Consider the following 16,804-nt stretch of genomic DNA (forward strand, 5'->3'; position numbering starts at 1 on the left):
TTGTGTTGGAACGGATCTGCTTTTTTGGTGTTAAATGTGATTCTATCTAAATTGGTACTTTGAGGCTTAAAACAAAGGTAGGTTCTACCTAATCATCTTAAAATCTCATCTTTTAAGGAGTGTGTTTAGGGATGTGTGGTTCTATTAGAAGAAACAGTATTGAAACATTATTTGTAGTTTGTTTATATACCAAAACTTAGTGGAAGTACAACTGAAATTCCTCAAAAGCTATGAATGTGAAAAGGAGATAATATACAGCTCAGGCACAAAGCTTTGACAATAAGCAACTGTATGCTATTCCAAGGGGAAGGAGCCCTATTTCAGGATGTAACATTTATCAAAATTAGGTTGGACAAAGTATCTGTACAGTTTCTAGGAAGGGTAGAACATGATTAGCAGCTCAAGCAGTAGTCTCCAATTAAGCTCAGACTGATTTATACTGAGGTGGGAAAAAATCTCAAAATTACTCTGTAGGCTGCTGTTCAGATCTGGTGACTGCAAGCTACATTCTGTAATTGCACTGTAGAGATTCAGAAATGCTCTTGTAAATTATGTGCTTTTTTAAAAAAACAAGTGTGGCAATATATCTAATTGCAAAGGTAGCCTGGCTATAAATGACTACACTACAAGACACTGTAATTTGAAAAGTGTGCACACCCAGCTATACCCAGCAAAACCTGTTTTTTACCCACCCAATCCAAGATTATACAAGAGTCCAAAATACTCCCCTTAATTGCATACAGGTGGTGAAATGTGATAAAATCTGTATCTGTCGTACTTTATGGTATAAGTCTCTCAAACAAAGTGGATTTAGTTCATTCTCTGATTTAAGCCTTGCTGATGTGAAGGATTTGCTTAGTGAGCTAGGTACCTGTAAGTCACTGAGTTTTTGGAAGATTTGTGGCCACACTTAAAATTTCAGTTTATAGTTCTATCTGTAACCATAGTATTAGAAGAAATTAGATGGGTATAGGTATATTTTTGTCCCTTAGGTTATTAATCCACAGCAGCTTTATGACACCATTGCTGTACATGTAAATATGTGTAGAACGGCTGGTTTTAAGTATGACTTCTGCTTCTGAAAGTACACCTGTTTATTTTTTAATGAAGGGGGGACTTGTGCTATTGGTAATAAAAACTTCTTCTCCCCGAGTTTCATTAGCTAAAGAATGTCTCTCTATAGCTCACTGTATCTTAGAATTGCAGTATTCAGTAGAGTACCTTCCAAGTTTTTCCTGTTGGAAACTGTCTGCTTAAGATGAAAGCATGAAGCAGCACTACAATATTTCAGACTTGTGCATTATGATCAGAAAAGACTGGAACCTCAGTGTTGCTCATGAGGGTAATTTTTCTTCAATATCCTTTCCTATCCCCCTGCCAATGCCCACAGCTCATAGCACGTATCGTCCTTAATTTTGCTAATGCTGTGTTTTGGTGCTGCAAAGTTGGATTTGATACATTAAATTGTATCAGGTTAACTTGCCATGTCAAGGAAACTTCCCTTGTCAAATTCTTAAATGTTTTTCCTTGCTTTCTGGTAAACATGGTACTGGTAGAAATCAAATGAGGCAAGCAGTGGTGGGGGAAGTATGGATGAGGAGAGGAAAGAGTTGCTTGGTTTTGCTATCAAAGCCCTGCTGTGTTACCAGGCCTTTCAGGTGATCAGGCCTTTCAAGATACCTTTCAGGTGAAACCCTGCCCAGAGATGTGTACCTCCATTCATTTTTTAATTTTTTTGAGGTAAAACCATACAGACACTTACTGTGGACGAGAGGTACCTTGTAAATGAAACAATTCCCTGTTAGTTTAGCTTGATGTAGGGAATAACGATTTATCCAAGTTCAAGCTATTTGAACACTTCAGTATTAAACTTGTACCTTGGTAATGTTTCAGCAGCACAGATAAATAACTTGTTCTGTAGCTGTGCAGTTGTTTGCTGTTAGGCTTTCTTCAGGCTATAGCCAGGCTAGCTAAATCCAGGATGGAAAGGACTTCTGGAGGTCACCTAGCACAGCTTCCACTGCCTGTAACTGGATCGGCACTGAATTCAGACAAGGTTGTTCTGAAGTTTGTCAAGTTGAGTCTTAAATGTATGAATCCTAGCAACTTGGTTCAGCTAATTCTTAACCAGTTGCTGGGTGTATTTGGATAGCTGGGCAGGAAAATGTGCTCTGTAGTGAGTCCATGGGATGCTTTGAACAAAAGAAGTGATGGTGTAGCTCACGTGTATCTCACGTGTCATCTCACATTTATCACAGAATTTCTAGGTTGGAAGAGACCTCAAGATCATCGAGTCCAACCTCTGACCTAACACTAACAGTCCCCACTAAACCATGGTGCGGGAGAGCAGCAGTCAGTCTGTCCAAAATGTATTTGTGTGTATTATTCTCAGAATAATAAAGAGCTTGTGAGCAATAGATTGTCATTTTGACTGGGAAGCAGGAAACTTCCCTACTACCAAGAAATAAAAGAAAAAAATGCCACCTGTAATATGCCAATTATAAGATCCTCCTTACTTGGCAGGAGTTGACACTTTAGTATTTTTTCCGCTTGTGAATAAAATGAACCTTTTGGAGGTAGCATAGTAAACCAGTAGGAAAAGTGTTCTAGGGAAATTCCCTGATCCTTTCCTGGACAGGAGACGGTAGAGGGGAAAACTCACGTTCAAGCATTATATATTTTTGGGGTTATTTGAAGAGCACATTAAGCTAGAAATAATTTTAATGACATTTTCCAAAATGGTTGATGACTACTGTTTACCCGTATTAGTGCATCTTGACTGGAATTTTGAATCTTTGATGAATTAGAAATTGGTTCTTGTTTCTGTTGGTAAAAACACATACAAAAATTGAAGACACAGAATGAAGTGTTGGAGTCCCTTGGTTCTTACTGGAGGGCGTGGGTAATTTCGGAGTCTTCATTTAGGACTTTGAATCAGCCAGAAATGAAAGCAACTATTGTTTTCATTCCCAGCAAAAGCACACAGCCTTCTAATTGGATATCCATAACCACCACAGTGGTAGAGTAATATCCCACTAATAGTCGGGGTAGTAGGGTTTGGGAAAAGTTAGGTCTGTCTTTGACTTGAAGAGAGGTCTGGGGAGACTGGAGAAGTCAAGGAGCTTTGGTGTCCCATGGAAGGTCACTTCAAATTGTACTGCCAGCTGCTATGAGCAAATGCACGTAAAGCACTGTGACAGTCTGAGTTTTAGACCTAAAGCATAAATGTCTAGCACTGCATTTTTTTCTCATAGTGCTGACTACATCGACCAGTAAGTTTGTAAAGGAATTGAGCTTTACCTGCACATATTCTGATTTTCTTCACCTGTATTTCTTCCCTATAATTACAACATGGCTTTCAGTTATTTCCCATTGTGTGAAACCTTACGTTGTTGATGATGTCTTAGCTATGAGAGCTTTGTCATGCCTTATGCATAATTGGAACTATTTGGGGATATCAGAAGTATTATTTTTCCATTTACTGTTAAGACTTCCTGAAATGAATGAAAGATGTGTAAATCACTGTTGTAACCAAATTCTTTTGTCTACTTTTCTGAGGTGTAGGTCATGATCTGACATTTATTTCTGATGCTCTAGGTACATTTTTTTTTTCTCTGATTTTATGTCAGTACCATCTAATTAGCAGAACTATTGTCCTGTTGTTTAGTTGTCTTTTGCATGGATGTAAGCCAGTGCTACTGCTTCCTCCTCTCTTGCATAATGAAAGCTTGGGTAAAGAGAAGCTTAACATTGTGAATTCTATTTTTCCTTGAAGATCTTGGACAAATGAGTCCTTCTTAAAAGTTGGTCATCCTGAGAGATTTTCTGAAGTGCTGCAAGTAGATAAAATAATTCCCCGTGTGCTACAGCAAAAGTACTTAAGTCGCATTAAACCACAGAAAGTTTTAGTGATACTTTGAAATACTGATTTGCTTGTTACTTTGTAATTGCTAAATTCCTTCTATTGAATTTTTGGCTTGATCTTACACTTAGATGTGTAATTCAGAGAAGCTTCCAAGTTAAAACTAGAACAGGCTATAACACATTAAGACTGCTGCCATTTATTGCACAAAGCAGAGCTTTTCAGATAGAAAATTGAAACCAAATGGCTTCAGTGGGTTTTTATGCAGCTGGCAACATGGATATGAACTTGGTAATTCAGAACTTCTTGGTGTAGCCTTTCACAATACTAGTGAAGCAGAACCAAAACAACTTAGTTTCAGAAAGCATTCCCGCAGTCCCTGAATTTCTTTTCTGACACTGAACCAGGAAATAAACCAAACATAGTTACTGCAAATTACTTCTCAGCTTTATCATTCCTGCTATCTACCATCTGACTTGAAGTTGTATTGACATGCTTCCAAGGGGAAACAAAATATTTTAAAAAGCAAACATAACTTCCAGGTTCTCTGCCCTGAAACCCTCGGGACTTTCTCAAAATGCTGGTACTGGGGAGTTAACCTGTAAAGGTATCCATATACTTTCCCATGAGCAAATCTGCAAATAACATTTAAGATGTAGCTACAGTCACTCTTTCTTTATGCTTCCCTCCATCCTCCCGCTTCCAAACAGTCAGCCTCTTTTTATGGATCTTAAAAGCAGGTTCCCTGTACACTAACTTGAACAAGATCATCATTTGTCCGGTTTAATTGGTCCCTTCTTCTTTCTTTAATATGCGTGGTGCTCCATTATGGTAATTAAAGCCTGTGTAAAATGAACTTAAAACTCCCATATCCTCCTTTGAAAGTGTGGGAAGGGGGAAACTAATACATGGGTTTCTGTGGAGTATAAGATGTGTCTGTAGTATCACGTGAAGCTTGCCTCTGTCTGAGCTCAGTGTTATCCAGCCAGAGCCTGCTAACAGAGGGGACCTTGGGGAATCCTTCCTGCTGGAAGGACAATGCTGTGACATGTCCATGGGGAGAAACTTGGTTTGTCTGTAGCAGGCTTATAAATGACATGACCTGCCTTGTGTTTTTTCACCAAGAGCAGGTGACTTCTCTGAGCCATTCTGCTTGTTCCTTTTCTTTGAGCTCACTCTTCTGTAAGTGATTTGGGGAAGAAGGCATCTGGTTTGATAGAGAAATCTTGTCTATAATAATAGTCTTTGGTCATCTTCGCCCAGAGAGTCCTGCTGCATGGTGACTATGTCTCATAACCAGCTATCTTCTAATTTTCAGTATAAAATGGCTGAAAACTTTAATGGACTTGAAGGAACCTTTTCCAGCTGATCAATGCATGAGAGGTTAGGAAGCAGCATTAGTTGTGAGGGCTTAGAAGGTGATACCTGCAAGATTCCTGCCTTTTGAAATCTCATAGCTTGAGATGGGCTTTTCTACTGTTTCCTTTCCACTTTGCCCTCCATTCCTGATCATCCTCAACAGGAATGGTTTGCTGGAAGCTGCCCGATGCAGTGTGTATCCTCACGCCAGTATTGATCTCTAAGCCTCTGCTGCAAGTGTTGGTTGTTCATGTACAGAATGGTTGGCTCTCATTTCGAGGCCCGAAAGGAGACGTAAAATGATGTAATCTGAAGTACACACAATCGATTTCCTTTTGACTATGACTAGTTTTGACTATGTACACTAGTGGAAAAGCTTGCTATAATTTCTGTATTTATTTCATTTCCTTATATTTCATGAACGAGGTGCTCTCTTACCGTGCAGTAAATGTTATTAATACTTCATAAACCTTATATAGGATTCAGCATAAAAACACCCATTTTGTTATTTCCTAGTTTTAAGTCAAATGGTTTATGAGAAATGAGCAGAAACAGAAGTTTTTTTTTTGGCTTTGAAGTAACATGGGATCTGTTACAACAAATAACTTACAAACAAGTTGACTGATTTATTTCTGGCTTAGTAGTCCTAGAGATGGTGCTTTGAGGTTTGTTTGTTTTGGGGAGCAGGAGAAGAAGTGATGGCAAATTTTGAGGATAAACTTAAATGATCTTTATTCCAAAGACTGATATTTCCAGTATTCTGTTGAATGCATTACACATCTGTTAACTTCCAGCTTCCAAAAGGGAGCATTTCTTCTTGTCAGCTTTGTTTCTGGTGCCAGAGTGACCATACATAAGGAGTTAAGTTTTCACATAAGTTCCCAGGCTTTTTACACATAACTTGTGACTAGCCACGTTGGGATTTTAATGAGTTATACCTGTAGCAAGAAACATGATCATACCTGCAGAGACTGATACTACCAGTCCACATGTGAAGGCTGTCAGAAATATGTATGTATCTATAAGAATATTCTCCTCTAGGAGTAAGGTGTGCACCAGTTCCCTGCAGGGGAATTTCTAGGTACCTAGTCATTTACTTGCAAGGACATGCTGAGGTGTCTTCAAATAATTCTTCACCTTTACTGGTTAGTTCTGAATTCTCTCTGGGTGGGGTAAAGGAGGAGAGAAACAGAAATCCTTGTCATCCTGAAGAAAATTGTATTTACATTTTGCTGCAGTGAGGTTCGTTCTCATGCAAGGTATGTACTATGTAATTCCTGCAATAGAAAATTTAAAATATTTATAAATAATGTAGATTTTTTTTAAAAGTTGTAAATTATCAACAAATGTTTGGTGCATAACACTAAGGGGTTTATGATACAGGCATGAAGGAAAATAATGAAAAGCATGATTGGTTGTGGTTGGTGGCTTTCTTTTGGCTCAGATTTCTTCGTATTATGTTGCTTTGACTCTTCCCTGTGCCCATTACTACTAAACAGCTGAAAATTTCCAAAAACTGCTAGTTGTTTTTTTGCTTAAATTGGGATGCAAACAACTTCCAGCAGTCTCTTGGTACAGCTGAAATGGGCAAGTCTGGCCACCACCATACAGTTGCCTTTGGAAGCTGGCATAAAATGAACTGTTTGGAGGCTGGTTTTGCCTGTGGTCATAAGAGATGACAGTGCAACTGCATGGATATGATCTTTAGTGGGTCTTCTCTAGTTTAGTCTATAAAAATAAAACCTAAAAAAAAATAAAATTGAGTGAGTATAGCAGGTAGCAAGATGGCAAACAATTCTGAAGTTGTGAAGTGCTTGAGAGGGTGAAAAGGATTGGTTTTATTATCAGTTAACAAGAGCAAAATGCTTTACAGCACTAAGGATCGCTTTTCAGTTTCACTCTGAGATTATTGGGCTGCAAGGGGAGAAACATGTGAATACCCATGTGACTGCTGGCAGCCCAGTTTTGGTTTTGGCACAAACTTGTTTCTGGCTCGTTGGTATCTGTGCCAAAGAGGAGCACATTCCTGGTGATTAGTGATGGAGGGAACAACGCTGTGGGAGTCTACATCAGATAGGGAAGTGGGTCTTGCCTTAATGTGTGAACTGTTCTCTGATCAGTTGTTATCCCCTAAACAAATAAATCTCTTTTATATAAATACTTGAAGACCCAGCATGAACTTAACGTTCCCTATCTTCGTGTTTGTGTTTAGCAGCTGCAGTATTACTAGCAATATAACATAGCTGTCTTCTACCTTCTCTTTTGGTAGTAGCTTGATGCTTTCAACGGGGGAGAGAACTAAAAAGATTTCTACCAGTAGAAAATACACTACACTACTGAAGTACACTATAACCAGTTATTATTCCTCAAAGGAACACTGACTGGTGTATAACAATGTAACTAGTATTGCTGAATGGCTGATGAATCTTACAGCTGTTGCTGCTACTTGGCAGTGTTAAAAAAAAAAATCACAAACACTTATATCTATCTAAAGATCAGTCTACTGCAATGGAAACAACAGCAAAGTCCAATTTGTCTTTGCATGATTTATTTGTGCCTATCAATAGACACCCAAAAAATAGTGTTCTCTTAAAGATTTATTCCCCTGGCTTTGCAAAACACTTGTACCATAGACTTAAACTGTTTAAGTTTATTAAGCATAAAATAATTTTTGAAAGCTGAAGTGTTTAGCACTTTTGAAATGGACCTCTCTGTATTTTTATACTTGTAGAAGAAAAGTCAGAAAAGCATAAGACAAAAGTCTAAAATGTAATGTATTTAGATAATATGGCAATGAAAACCCAGAACTAACTGATGTTATCAGCTTTAGCATTAAAAAACAAAAGCAAAAAGAAAAACCCTCTGAAAACCTGTTGTGAACTAAGTCTGCCTTAAGTTTCTGTTTGGAAAAGGCTTCTGACCATTCATTTCCAAGTGTCACATAGCTCCCTGAATGCGATTTGCTGTATGCTCAGTTACAGATCTGAGATGGGTCAGTATGGTTTGAAACAGTGAATACTGAATTTCAGAACTGGTAAATGCATATTTACCTTTAAAATCTGCCTGTTGTGAGTGTTGTCCCAAGCTACTCACTACAAGCATGTGTTCATTTTCTTGACGTGAATTTTTTTTTGTTCCAGCGCTATTTAGAGGAAGTCTTAGTTTATTCTGAACAATAACCATCTATGTAGGATTCACATGAGAGCATTGCTATTTGAGTAAGGATGTGAAATCCGATTTCAGAACTACTTGAAAAATGGGCTATGTTCCTTGCTTATTTCCATTCCAGTACAAAACCACTTCACCGTACTTGATATAATGTAGTTGTTGCGTAGAGATTTTTTTTTCTAAAGAATTGCCAGTTTATTATTTCACTGTAGAGGAATGTGATATTTTTAGTGTTCTACTTCAATGACTAGATTAAATAACTGATGAAAGCCAGCTACTTTGATGATACTGCTTGTTGTCTTTATCATAATGGTTCACTAAATATCCTGCTTTTGTGTGTTTCCAGTACTTCTGTTTATAAACCATATCTTACTGTCTTCATCTTCAAAACCGTTTCATTTAATTCTGTGCTACTCCTTGCTTAGGGAATGGTACTTTTTAAGCTACTTTCTTAAAAACATTGTTACAGTTTGAAATAACACCTAGAGTAACTGCTTAATGATCTTGTATCATGACTTAAAAGAAATTCTTCAAGGACAGCTTTTGAAAAATGTATTTGTGTGCTTGAGTACTTATTTTAACAGAAGCCTTATAGGAAAGCAGCAAGCAGCAAAACCAAGGAGAAAACAAAGGTCGTCTGTTTGACTTGCTTCTGAAGCTGGACATCGTAGAGCTGGCTGTGCTCACTTGAAGGCGTTTGAGTTCACAGCTGGTTTAGAGCACTGCCACATTCCAGCTTCAGCAAAGAAGCTGAGCTGGCTGGAAACCATTTTTTATATATGGAACATGCTGTACAGGAGGAGACTGAGCATTCTCACATGCTTGCCTCTATCCCTCTTGAGTGAAAATCATTGTACAGAAAACAGGATTTCTTTCCTGTGTCTTTTGAAGTGAATGAATTTAGAGCCTGTCACTATAGCAATTGGGCATGCTGCCCTCACCTTTAAACCATAAAATGCAGCTTAGCAGCAGCATTTCTTCCAAAAGGTACAAATGTAAAAATGTAAACCTTTAACTTATGGAGTCAGACGAACCTAACCTGCAGTGTTCGTGCAGCAGACTTTTTGTGTTTTTTTTTGTTTTGTTTTGTTTTAGGGGTGGTGACAGTCAGGAGGGATTGGTTGTGTAGTTTAATTTTTACCTTATTTCACTAAGAGGCTATTTAGAAAAGGAATTTTTGACTGGACTGGATTAGTTAGTTTTCTGGTATGTTGATCCATTAATGGAATAAGCTGCTGTTTCTGTGCAAAGTTTGAAAGCTGTCAGACTTGTTCTGTGATGTAGTGAAATGGTTTATTTTTTAATCATATGTTTATTTTTTCATCAAATGAATGATTTCAGAGTTGTTGCCTGGAGCGCTGGTTCAGAGGTGACTTCCGTGAGGGTGAGCTCAAGGTTCATGCTGTGCTCATAGCATCAAAAAGGGTTGGATGCTCTGTGCCAAATTGGATGTAATCAAATGTCTATTGTAATGAATTACACGGAATTCTAGAATATGGCTGATAATTTTGTCTTGTATTTAATACCAGGCTACTGTGGCTAAATCCATATACCACGTCACAGTTCTGCACAGTAATACCAAACAAGTAGTAGAAGTGCAGATCTTAAGGGAGGTCTGATGTAAAGGATGTTTAATGACTCACTGATGCTTGTCTGTCCTTCTCAGTGACCGGTATCACATAAGATCTAATTGTATCTTTAGCCTATATTGTAGATAGGGTTTATCTCTTTATTACTGGGTTGAACAGCAGGGGATAGCACGGGTGCATCTTCCTTTACTAGTGCTGTTCAGCCTTTTGTGTACTTGACAGAGGATGTTTCCAGGCGTAACCTAATCCTGTCACACCACCTACTGTTGAAATGCAGACATTGGGCATAAGTGCTTCTGTTGCCTAAATCTTCTTGTAATCCCCTTCGTGCCACGCTTTCTAGGTCTTGGTGCAAACTGATGGTTTCTTAATCATTGGTGTTCAAGAGCAGAGTCTTTGTAGCAAAACTGATGTTGAATAAAGTGGAATTACTAGCAAATTTTGTCATGTTTCAACTCTCTCTCTTAGTTTAAGCATAATTGAAATAGGGTTATAGTGGCAAGAATAAAGGAAAGAGTATTGTATTTAAAGAGAAGATTGAGTATTCAAAGTAAGACCTGAAATGCTGTAATAATCTCTTCTTGAGTAAGATGAGCTATGTCTGTCAAACTTGAAAATGGCAATAATGTCAGAAGTCAAGATATTTTGTATATTAGATTTTTGTATATGAATAATACCTAAGTCTGTCTGTCTTGTCTCTGTTCTTGTTTCTGTACAAGAACTATGACAGCTTTTCCATGGTTATTTGGAGTACTATATAAAGATATTGGCATCTAAATTTTAAGTCAGAGCCGATATTAGTCAACTCAGTGCTTGCAAGACAAGCCTGTGTATACATAATTTCTTTTGGACCTTTGTAGTTTCAGTCTGGGTGTATGCTTTTCAGGAATAAATGAAGTGAAATAAATCAGCTACACTTTCAGGAAGAAAATTTCAGTTCAGTTCATTAGTAGTACAAAAGCCAGCTCCTGTCTGAAGATGGCACACTTCTCAACTTAAATAGGTTGATTAATTTAGCTATTGGGCATTTGTATTCAGGAGCTCAAATGCAAACAGCAATTAATGCAAAAATGTGTCTGCAGCAGCTGGCCATTGAGAACTTGGTTCCAGGGAGTGCTGTTTAACTAGTTTTGCAGAACTAGTCGGTTTTAAAGTGTATTTATGTGCATACAGCACAATCTGATACTCTTGTAAAGCAAACTGTCTTTTAGCACTCTGACAGTGCTCTGTCAAAGGGGAAAAAATCATTTCTATGTTTGGGTGTGGAAAGAAACAAAAGAATCTTTCTTGGATCATCTTTGAGCCAGAGATAATATTTTATGGGATTGCCAGTACAGCTAACCATAGTCCACAGAGGTGTATGTTCAACGTGAATGCAAGAAAAACTTCTATGTGCATGAAAATGTCAACCTTGAAGGCCAGTCTATATAGAATTTGATTTAGTCCTGAGTTGAACATGCAGGTAAAATTGAATTCTTATGTCTTCAGAACAGTTTTGCTGATTTACAGCATTTTTTTTTCTTCAAGGAAATCGGGTGACAGAGCACTGGGAGAGGTTGCCCAGGGAGGTTGTGTAGTCTCCTTCTTTGGAGATGCTCAAAACCCACCTGGATGCTATCCTATACAACATGCTCTAGTTGACCCTGCTTGTCAGGGGGGTTGGATCAGATAATGTCCAGAGGTCCCTTCCAACCTCTACAGTTCTGTGATTCTGTGAAGGAGCTTAAAAACTAGAAGGCATTGCTTTTATTTACTATGTAAATATGGATTAATTACGTCTTCTTTGCATATATTTTTTAGTATACATAAATACTTCTTTTTGTAGGCATATATGTAGAAGAGGCAACTGCTTAAGCTTCTTTTCAGTTTTGTTTTTTGTTCTTCTCACCTCTCCCCCCAACTCCTTCCCCCTGACAGGCGTAGGATCTTCACCAAGAGAGAAGCATGTCTCCATGAAAAATTCTTCAGCCTTCTGGGCTGGCTCTAGTAAACCTCTACCCAAATCTAAAGTGCCTGTCAAAAGATCAGTGCTGGAGAGGACACCTAGCATCTCATCGCTCAGCAGCACTCAGAGTGAGAGAAGTCTTTTCAGCAGTAATTGTAAGTATCTGTCAGTGTAATGAGTTGTAATTGTTACCCAGCAATAACTGTGTTGAAAAATCCCATTGAAAGAAATCCTGAATTAATTCTCATCTTACTTCTATTTGCTTCTTCCATTTACTTCTTATTACTTCTAGACCTTACTCTTTTTGCCCCTTAGCTTACAACTTTCCTTCTGCAGACATGTCATCTGAAGGAACTTTGAGCCTTGGATTTTTATTTGTTGAATAGAGATATCAGTACAGCTCCTCTTCCACCATGAAATGTCACAAAACTAGCAGGTGTTCCTGAGTGGAAGTTTCCTTGTATTTACATATAGTTTCATACTTGTCAGAATATTTGGAACAGCACATTACAGGTTTGTTTTATACTAAACACTCTTGTTGAGCTAGATCATATCTACTTCTAGAGTTCTAGGACAAAACGTGAAGATGAGATCAAAAGCAGGTAAGTGAAATTGCTGTTAGAACATATAACTTTGAATGGCATTTATCATTTTTATTGGAACTGTAAGCACTGCTGTATGACCTGAAGCAAATCTGTCTTGATCAAAACTGGGGAGAAAAAAGAAAAGAACTATCTTTAGTTTGAAGCTCTACCTAGGGTCAGTAACAGCTGTTGTGGGAGTTACAGGCTTAAATGTGAAGGAAATAACGCACAATTAACTCTGTCAGACATATCAGTATTCCCAGCTAGACATATTCAAATGAGCACGTTCAAATATTCTGTTACTATTGCATCATCTGTTTCATCTTGGAGACTGGGCAAAGGCATTTCCTTTGTGCCAGCTGTCTTTGAAATCTGTCTTCGATGGACTGGAAAAAAAACCTTGTGCTTTAACATACAACTGCAGTTTATGTATGCGCATGCATGCATGCATATGTAACAACAAAATTTTCTTGTGTTCTTTTTTTCCCTCAAGTGTCTTCATTAAAAATGAAAAGCTAACTTATTCCTCAAAGGAACGAGTATCTGTAATAAAATATGCACTGCATGTTTTTCTGTCATCAGGCTGGTTCTGTTGCCCTGACAGCCATGTTGACTTTTGCTGCTGTTCAATTGTAGAACTGTATCTGGAATTCCCAAGCAGCTTTGTCCTTTCTTCATTTTACTCTCTCATGTAACAAAGGAAAGGGTCATTGCTTCATAACAAAGAAATGTATGCAGATTAAGCATCCAAACTGATGGCTCCTTATTTAGAGTGATTTGCTAGCTGGTTTAATCTGTTTTGTCCACCGCCTCGAAGCTTACAATTTTTTCCACTCTGATTCACGAAGAGCAAGCAACAGCAATATGAGAGGTTGAACATGGCTGCAGTCTTCTTGGCTTCAAGCTTGCTTTGATTCTTTTTAAATGACTATACCAGGAGGACTCCGCAGTTGCACAGAAACTAATTTTTCTCCTGATATTTTCATCAATTCTACACTAACACCACCGACCGATTCAGGAAGCCACTATGATATTACCTTACTGACACTGCTGGTAGTGGGATCTTACAGCTTTTGTATTATTCCTTTGTTAGCCTCGTTTACTGGGAAGAGAAGTAGGTTGTGTTTCTTTTTATTTCTCTTTTAAAGCATGTAATCTGTTTTACGGATGTTGGTAGATTATATGAAATGTTTTAATTTTCTGATTTTTTTTTTCCGTGAGATGACTTTCTTTGGTTAAATTGCTGAAATTCATAAGAATGATTTAAGTCTGATAGACAGTTTTTGTGAGGATAATGAATATGGGTTCTATTAGATTCATATGCTAGAAGTTTATATGACTTTGAATCAAATTGTAGAGAGAGTAAGTTTACTTTTTACCCTTATGTTTTATGTACAGTGCTGTTCCTTTTTTTTTCCTAGTCTTTCATTTAGTCTACTATGCAATAATGTCAGAAAAAAAGTCTGTGTTTGTAAAAACTAAAGTGGTTTTATTAGATTGGCAGAAGACACAGAGATTGTGATGGAAGATTTATTCTGTGAATGTAATGAAATTCCTAACTAACTATTGTGGTCCTCACGACTACATTAAATTGACAAACTCCTTTCGCTTGTTTTTATTAAGGAGTTTGCCTCTTGTTAGCAGGAAGAAACTTAGAAAAGAGCATGTTCCTCCTGCTGTGTCAGCCTAGCCCTTTGTTATGGGATGTCCTTGGATTGGTTGTTTCCTGTGGCAGCATTAGTTTCTTTTGTCTAACGATCACTTGAGTTTTATGATTCTTTCTCTCTAGAGAGACTCTTACTGTCTGAGAAATTTAGAAATAATGAAATTTGAAGTTTTCTTGATATTAAAAGCATATTTTGCATACAAGCTGTCAGTTGGAACCTCAAAAATGTGTTTTTAACAAGCTTGGTTTTAGTCGTGAGCTGAAAATACTATGATTGAACATACTGAAATGTTTAAACTCTGAGGTTGAGCAAGAATTCAAACTTGAATTGCATTAGAATAATTATATACAAAGGAAGTAGTATTTCAGAAGTTAAAAAAGCTGATCCTAGCAATTGACCTTGAGCTTCATTTCCATATTGCCAATACTTCATTAAAATTCTGATAGTGAGTGTTTAAACCCTTTAGCTCTTAACTCTTAAACGAGACCGTTTCAAGTCCGTCAGTATTTCATCAAGATTGCAATAACTACTGCTAATTCTATGAGAAACCATCTTTGAGTCATATAATAATCAAACTTTGCAAGTCTCCCTCTTTTTTTCCTGCTCTTAGCTCTTTTTAGGTGACTCCAGAGCTTCTAATACAACAAGCAGTGCATAAGTAGTCCTGCACCAGGAGTGCTCTTACCCCTAAAGTGATTATTGAAAAACAGCACAGCAGTTTGTAGGCAGTATTTAACTGCTTGCAGTGAACTCTGAGCAAAAATCCTAGATTTTTAGAAACTCACAGAAAAGTTGAGGACTGTTTCAGAGCTGATGCTTTCCTAGAACAAGTTAGTTTGAATCATCTGATGTAGGTCAGGGTCAGAGCTTACCAGAGTAACTTCAGCATTGATGTATTATGCAAATTGTTCCTTGTGTATAAATAAATTTCTTTTGCAAATGTTTAGCTTTTGTGCTTTCGGAGGGAGACCCTTTCTCAAAGAGGAAGAAAAAGCAGCTCTGTCCTTCCTTCTGATGTAGATGTATTGATTCCTGGCCAAGAAGCACTTTTCTGAAGCAGTTAATTATACCGTTTATGCTAGTGTATTTAAATTGACATTTAAATAATCTCAAGGCTGTTCCATCTTTTGATGAACAATATTAGATATGTAGTTCTCATTACCTTAAAATCAGCCTCATTAAAATATGAGGTAAAATGCAGTATTGTATGAACCCCTTTTTCAACATGCACCCCTTCTGCTCCCAACTGACCTGTGAAAAAAGCAATGGTGTGACAAACTATTCCAACGTGAGTTAGTTTTTGCTTATTCTCTGGTAAATGTGATGTGAGCTTCTTGCTTTTAATCTCAGTATACCTATTTTTTGAGTAGCTGAACCAAAGTATACTCAATCAGTATTTCAGAAGTCTTTTCGTATTTTTTACTGCAATACTAAAAGAATGCATTGACTCTCCCCAAGTTTCAGTTTTCTTTTTTCAACTAAGTTTTCATTGTGACACTAAACCAAACCTCTCCCAAGTTCCTCTGAAATGGAATAAAATGTCTTGTGCAGCATCCACCCTCTGAGTTGGAAACATGATTTTGACCTGAGGTACAAATTGGTTATTGTCCTATTTTTCCTGTTTGGGTCTGCGTGCCCCTCTTTGTGTGGATTATTTATTTATTTATTTATTTATTTATTTTCTGTATGACTTGTACTCCTCTCTCCAAAGAAAAGTTGGTGTTGGGGGATCATCATCTGAGGCTTGCTGTCACTGAGGAGGTGACTCTTACAAATGCAGACTACAGGAACCCTTCTTAAAAATTTTTCGGCAGCTGCTGAACGGAGTTGGGGTCACCCATTTTTAGTTCCTCACAAGGAGGATGGCAGGAGTGCTTGTGGTGCATTCATGATATTGCTGAAACAGAGCTCTTTACACAAAGGACAGAAAACAAGGAAAGAAGTTGCTTGAGACAGCTGTCTGAGTTTTTAATTTGACTTTGTTTTTTAAAAAAATGGCTTCACATACTGCTGATATTCTTTCTTGGTTTACTCAAACTGAAATGTGCTCTGCATTTGCTTTATACAGCATACTTAGGCTTCTGTTTGTGTTCCTTGATCAATATTCTTTTGCATATGCCCACCCCTTTTGCTAAGTTCAAAGCTATATGCCCTGTTCAAAGAAATATTTGTAATGTCTTGAGACTAATCTGATATCTTCTGTACAGACTGATCAACTGTAGCAGAAGTGTTCATAATATTTTTATTCCAGCTTGTGTTTCTTGTAACTTTCGCCTCAAAGTAAAACAGGCTTACTTTATGATTTAATTTTCCACAAGGTAGAGACTGCCTAGAGCAAATTCTCTGTCATTCTGTGTTGTAGCTACAAGTGCCACGATCATCATCAAGAATGGAGAATGGCCTTCAAAACCAGCCTGCCAGAATGGTGCTTCTGGACCTGTCTCTTTGAAAGCAGTACCAAGACCTAGATTACACTCATTAAAAACAACTCCAAAAGGTATCTGGATCTGTTTGTAACTAGAGTGAAACTGGAGTTACCACTGTTGTGGTACCTTACCTTTTGCGCTTGACTGTGTACTGAAGCAATGCTTATTTTAATAAGCAGTGTTCTGGGCAGATGCTGTGGGGAA

At 37.7% G+C, this 16,804-nt stretch overlaps 1 protein-coding gene across 5 annotated transcripts in view; it reads left to right on the forward strand.

The window, feature by feature from the left end:
• The window catches only part of MTUS1 (microtubule associated scaffold protein 1), a 111,852-nt gene that overhangs the window by 31,101 nt on the left and 63,947 nt on the right, over positions 1-16,804 (forward strand). For 4 of the 5 annotated variants that reach the window (XM_068681473.1, XM_068681472.1, XM_068681478.1 and 1 more), the window contains 2 exons: positions 11,896-12,078; positions 16,537-16,671. In XM_068681473.1, the coding sequence (XP_068537574.1) occupies positions 11,896-12,078; positions 16,537-16,671 (318 nt within the window). Of the gene's footprint in view, positions 1-11,895; positions 12,079-13,416; positions 13,622-16,536; positions 16,672-16,804 lie in introns of those variants that run through there. The other variant, XM_068681477.1, reaches the window with a different exon arrangement.

The sequence above is a fragment of the Anas acuta genome, chromosome 4, assembly GCF_963932015.1.
Source record: "Anas acuta chromosome 4, bAnaAcu1.1, whole genome shotgun sequence".
Lineage (NCBI taxonomy): Eukaryota > Metazoa > Chordata > Aves > Anseriformes > Anatidae > Anas > Anas acuta.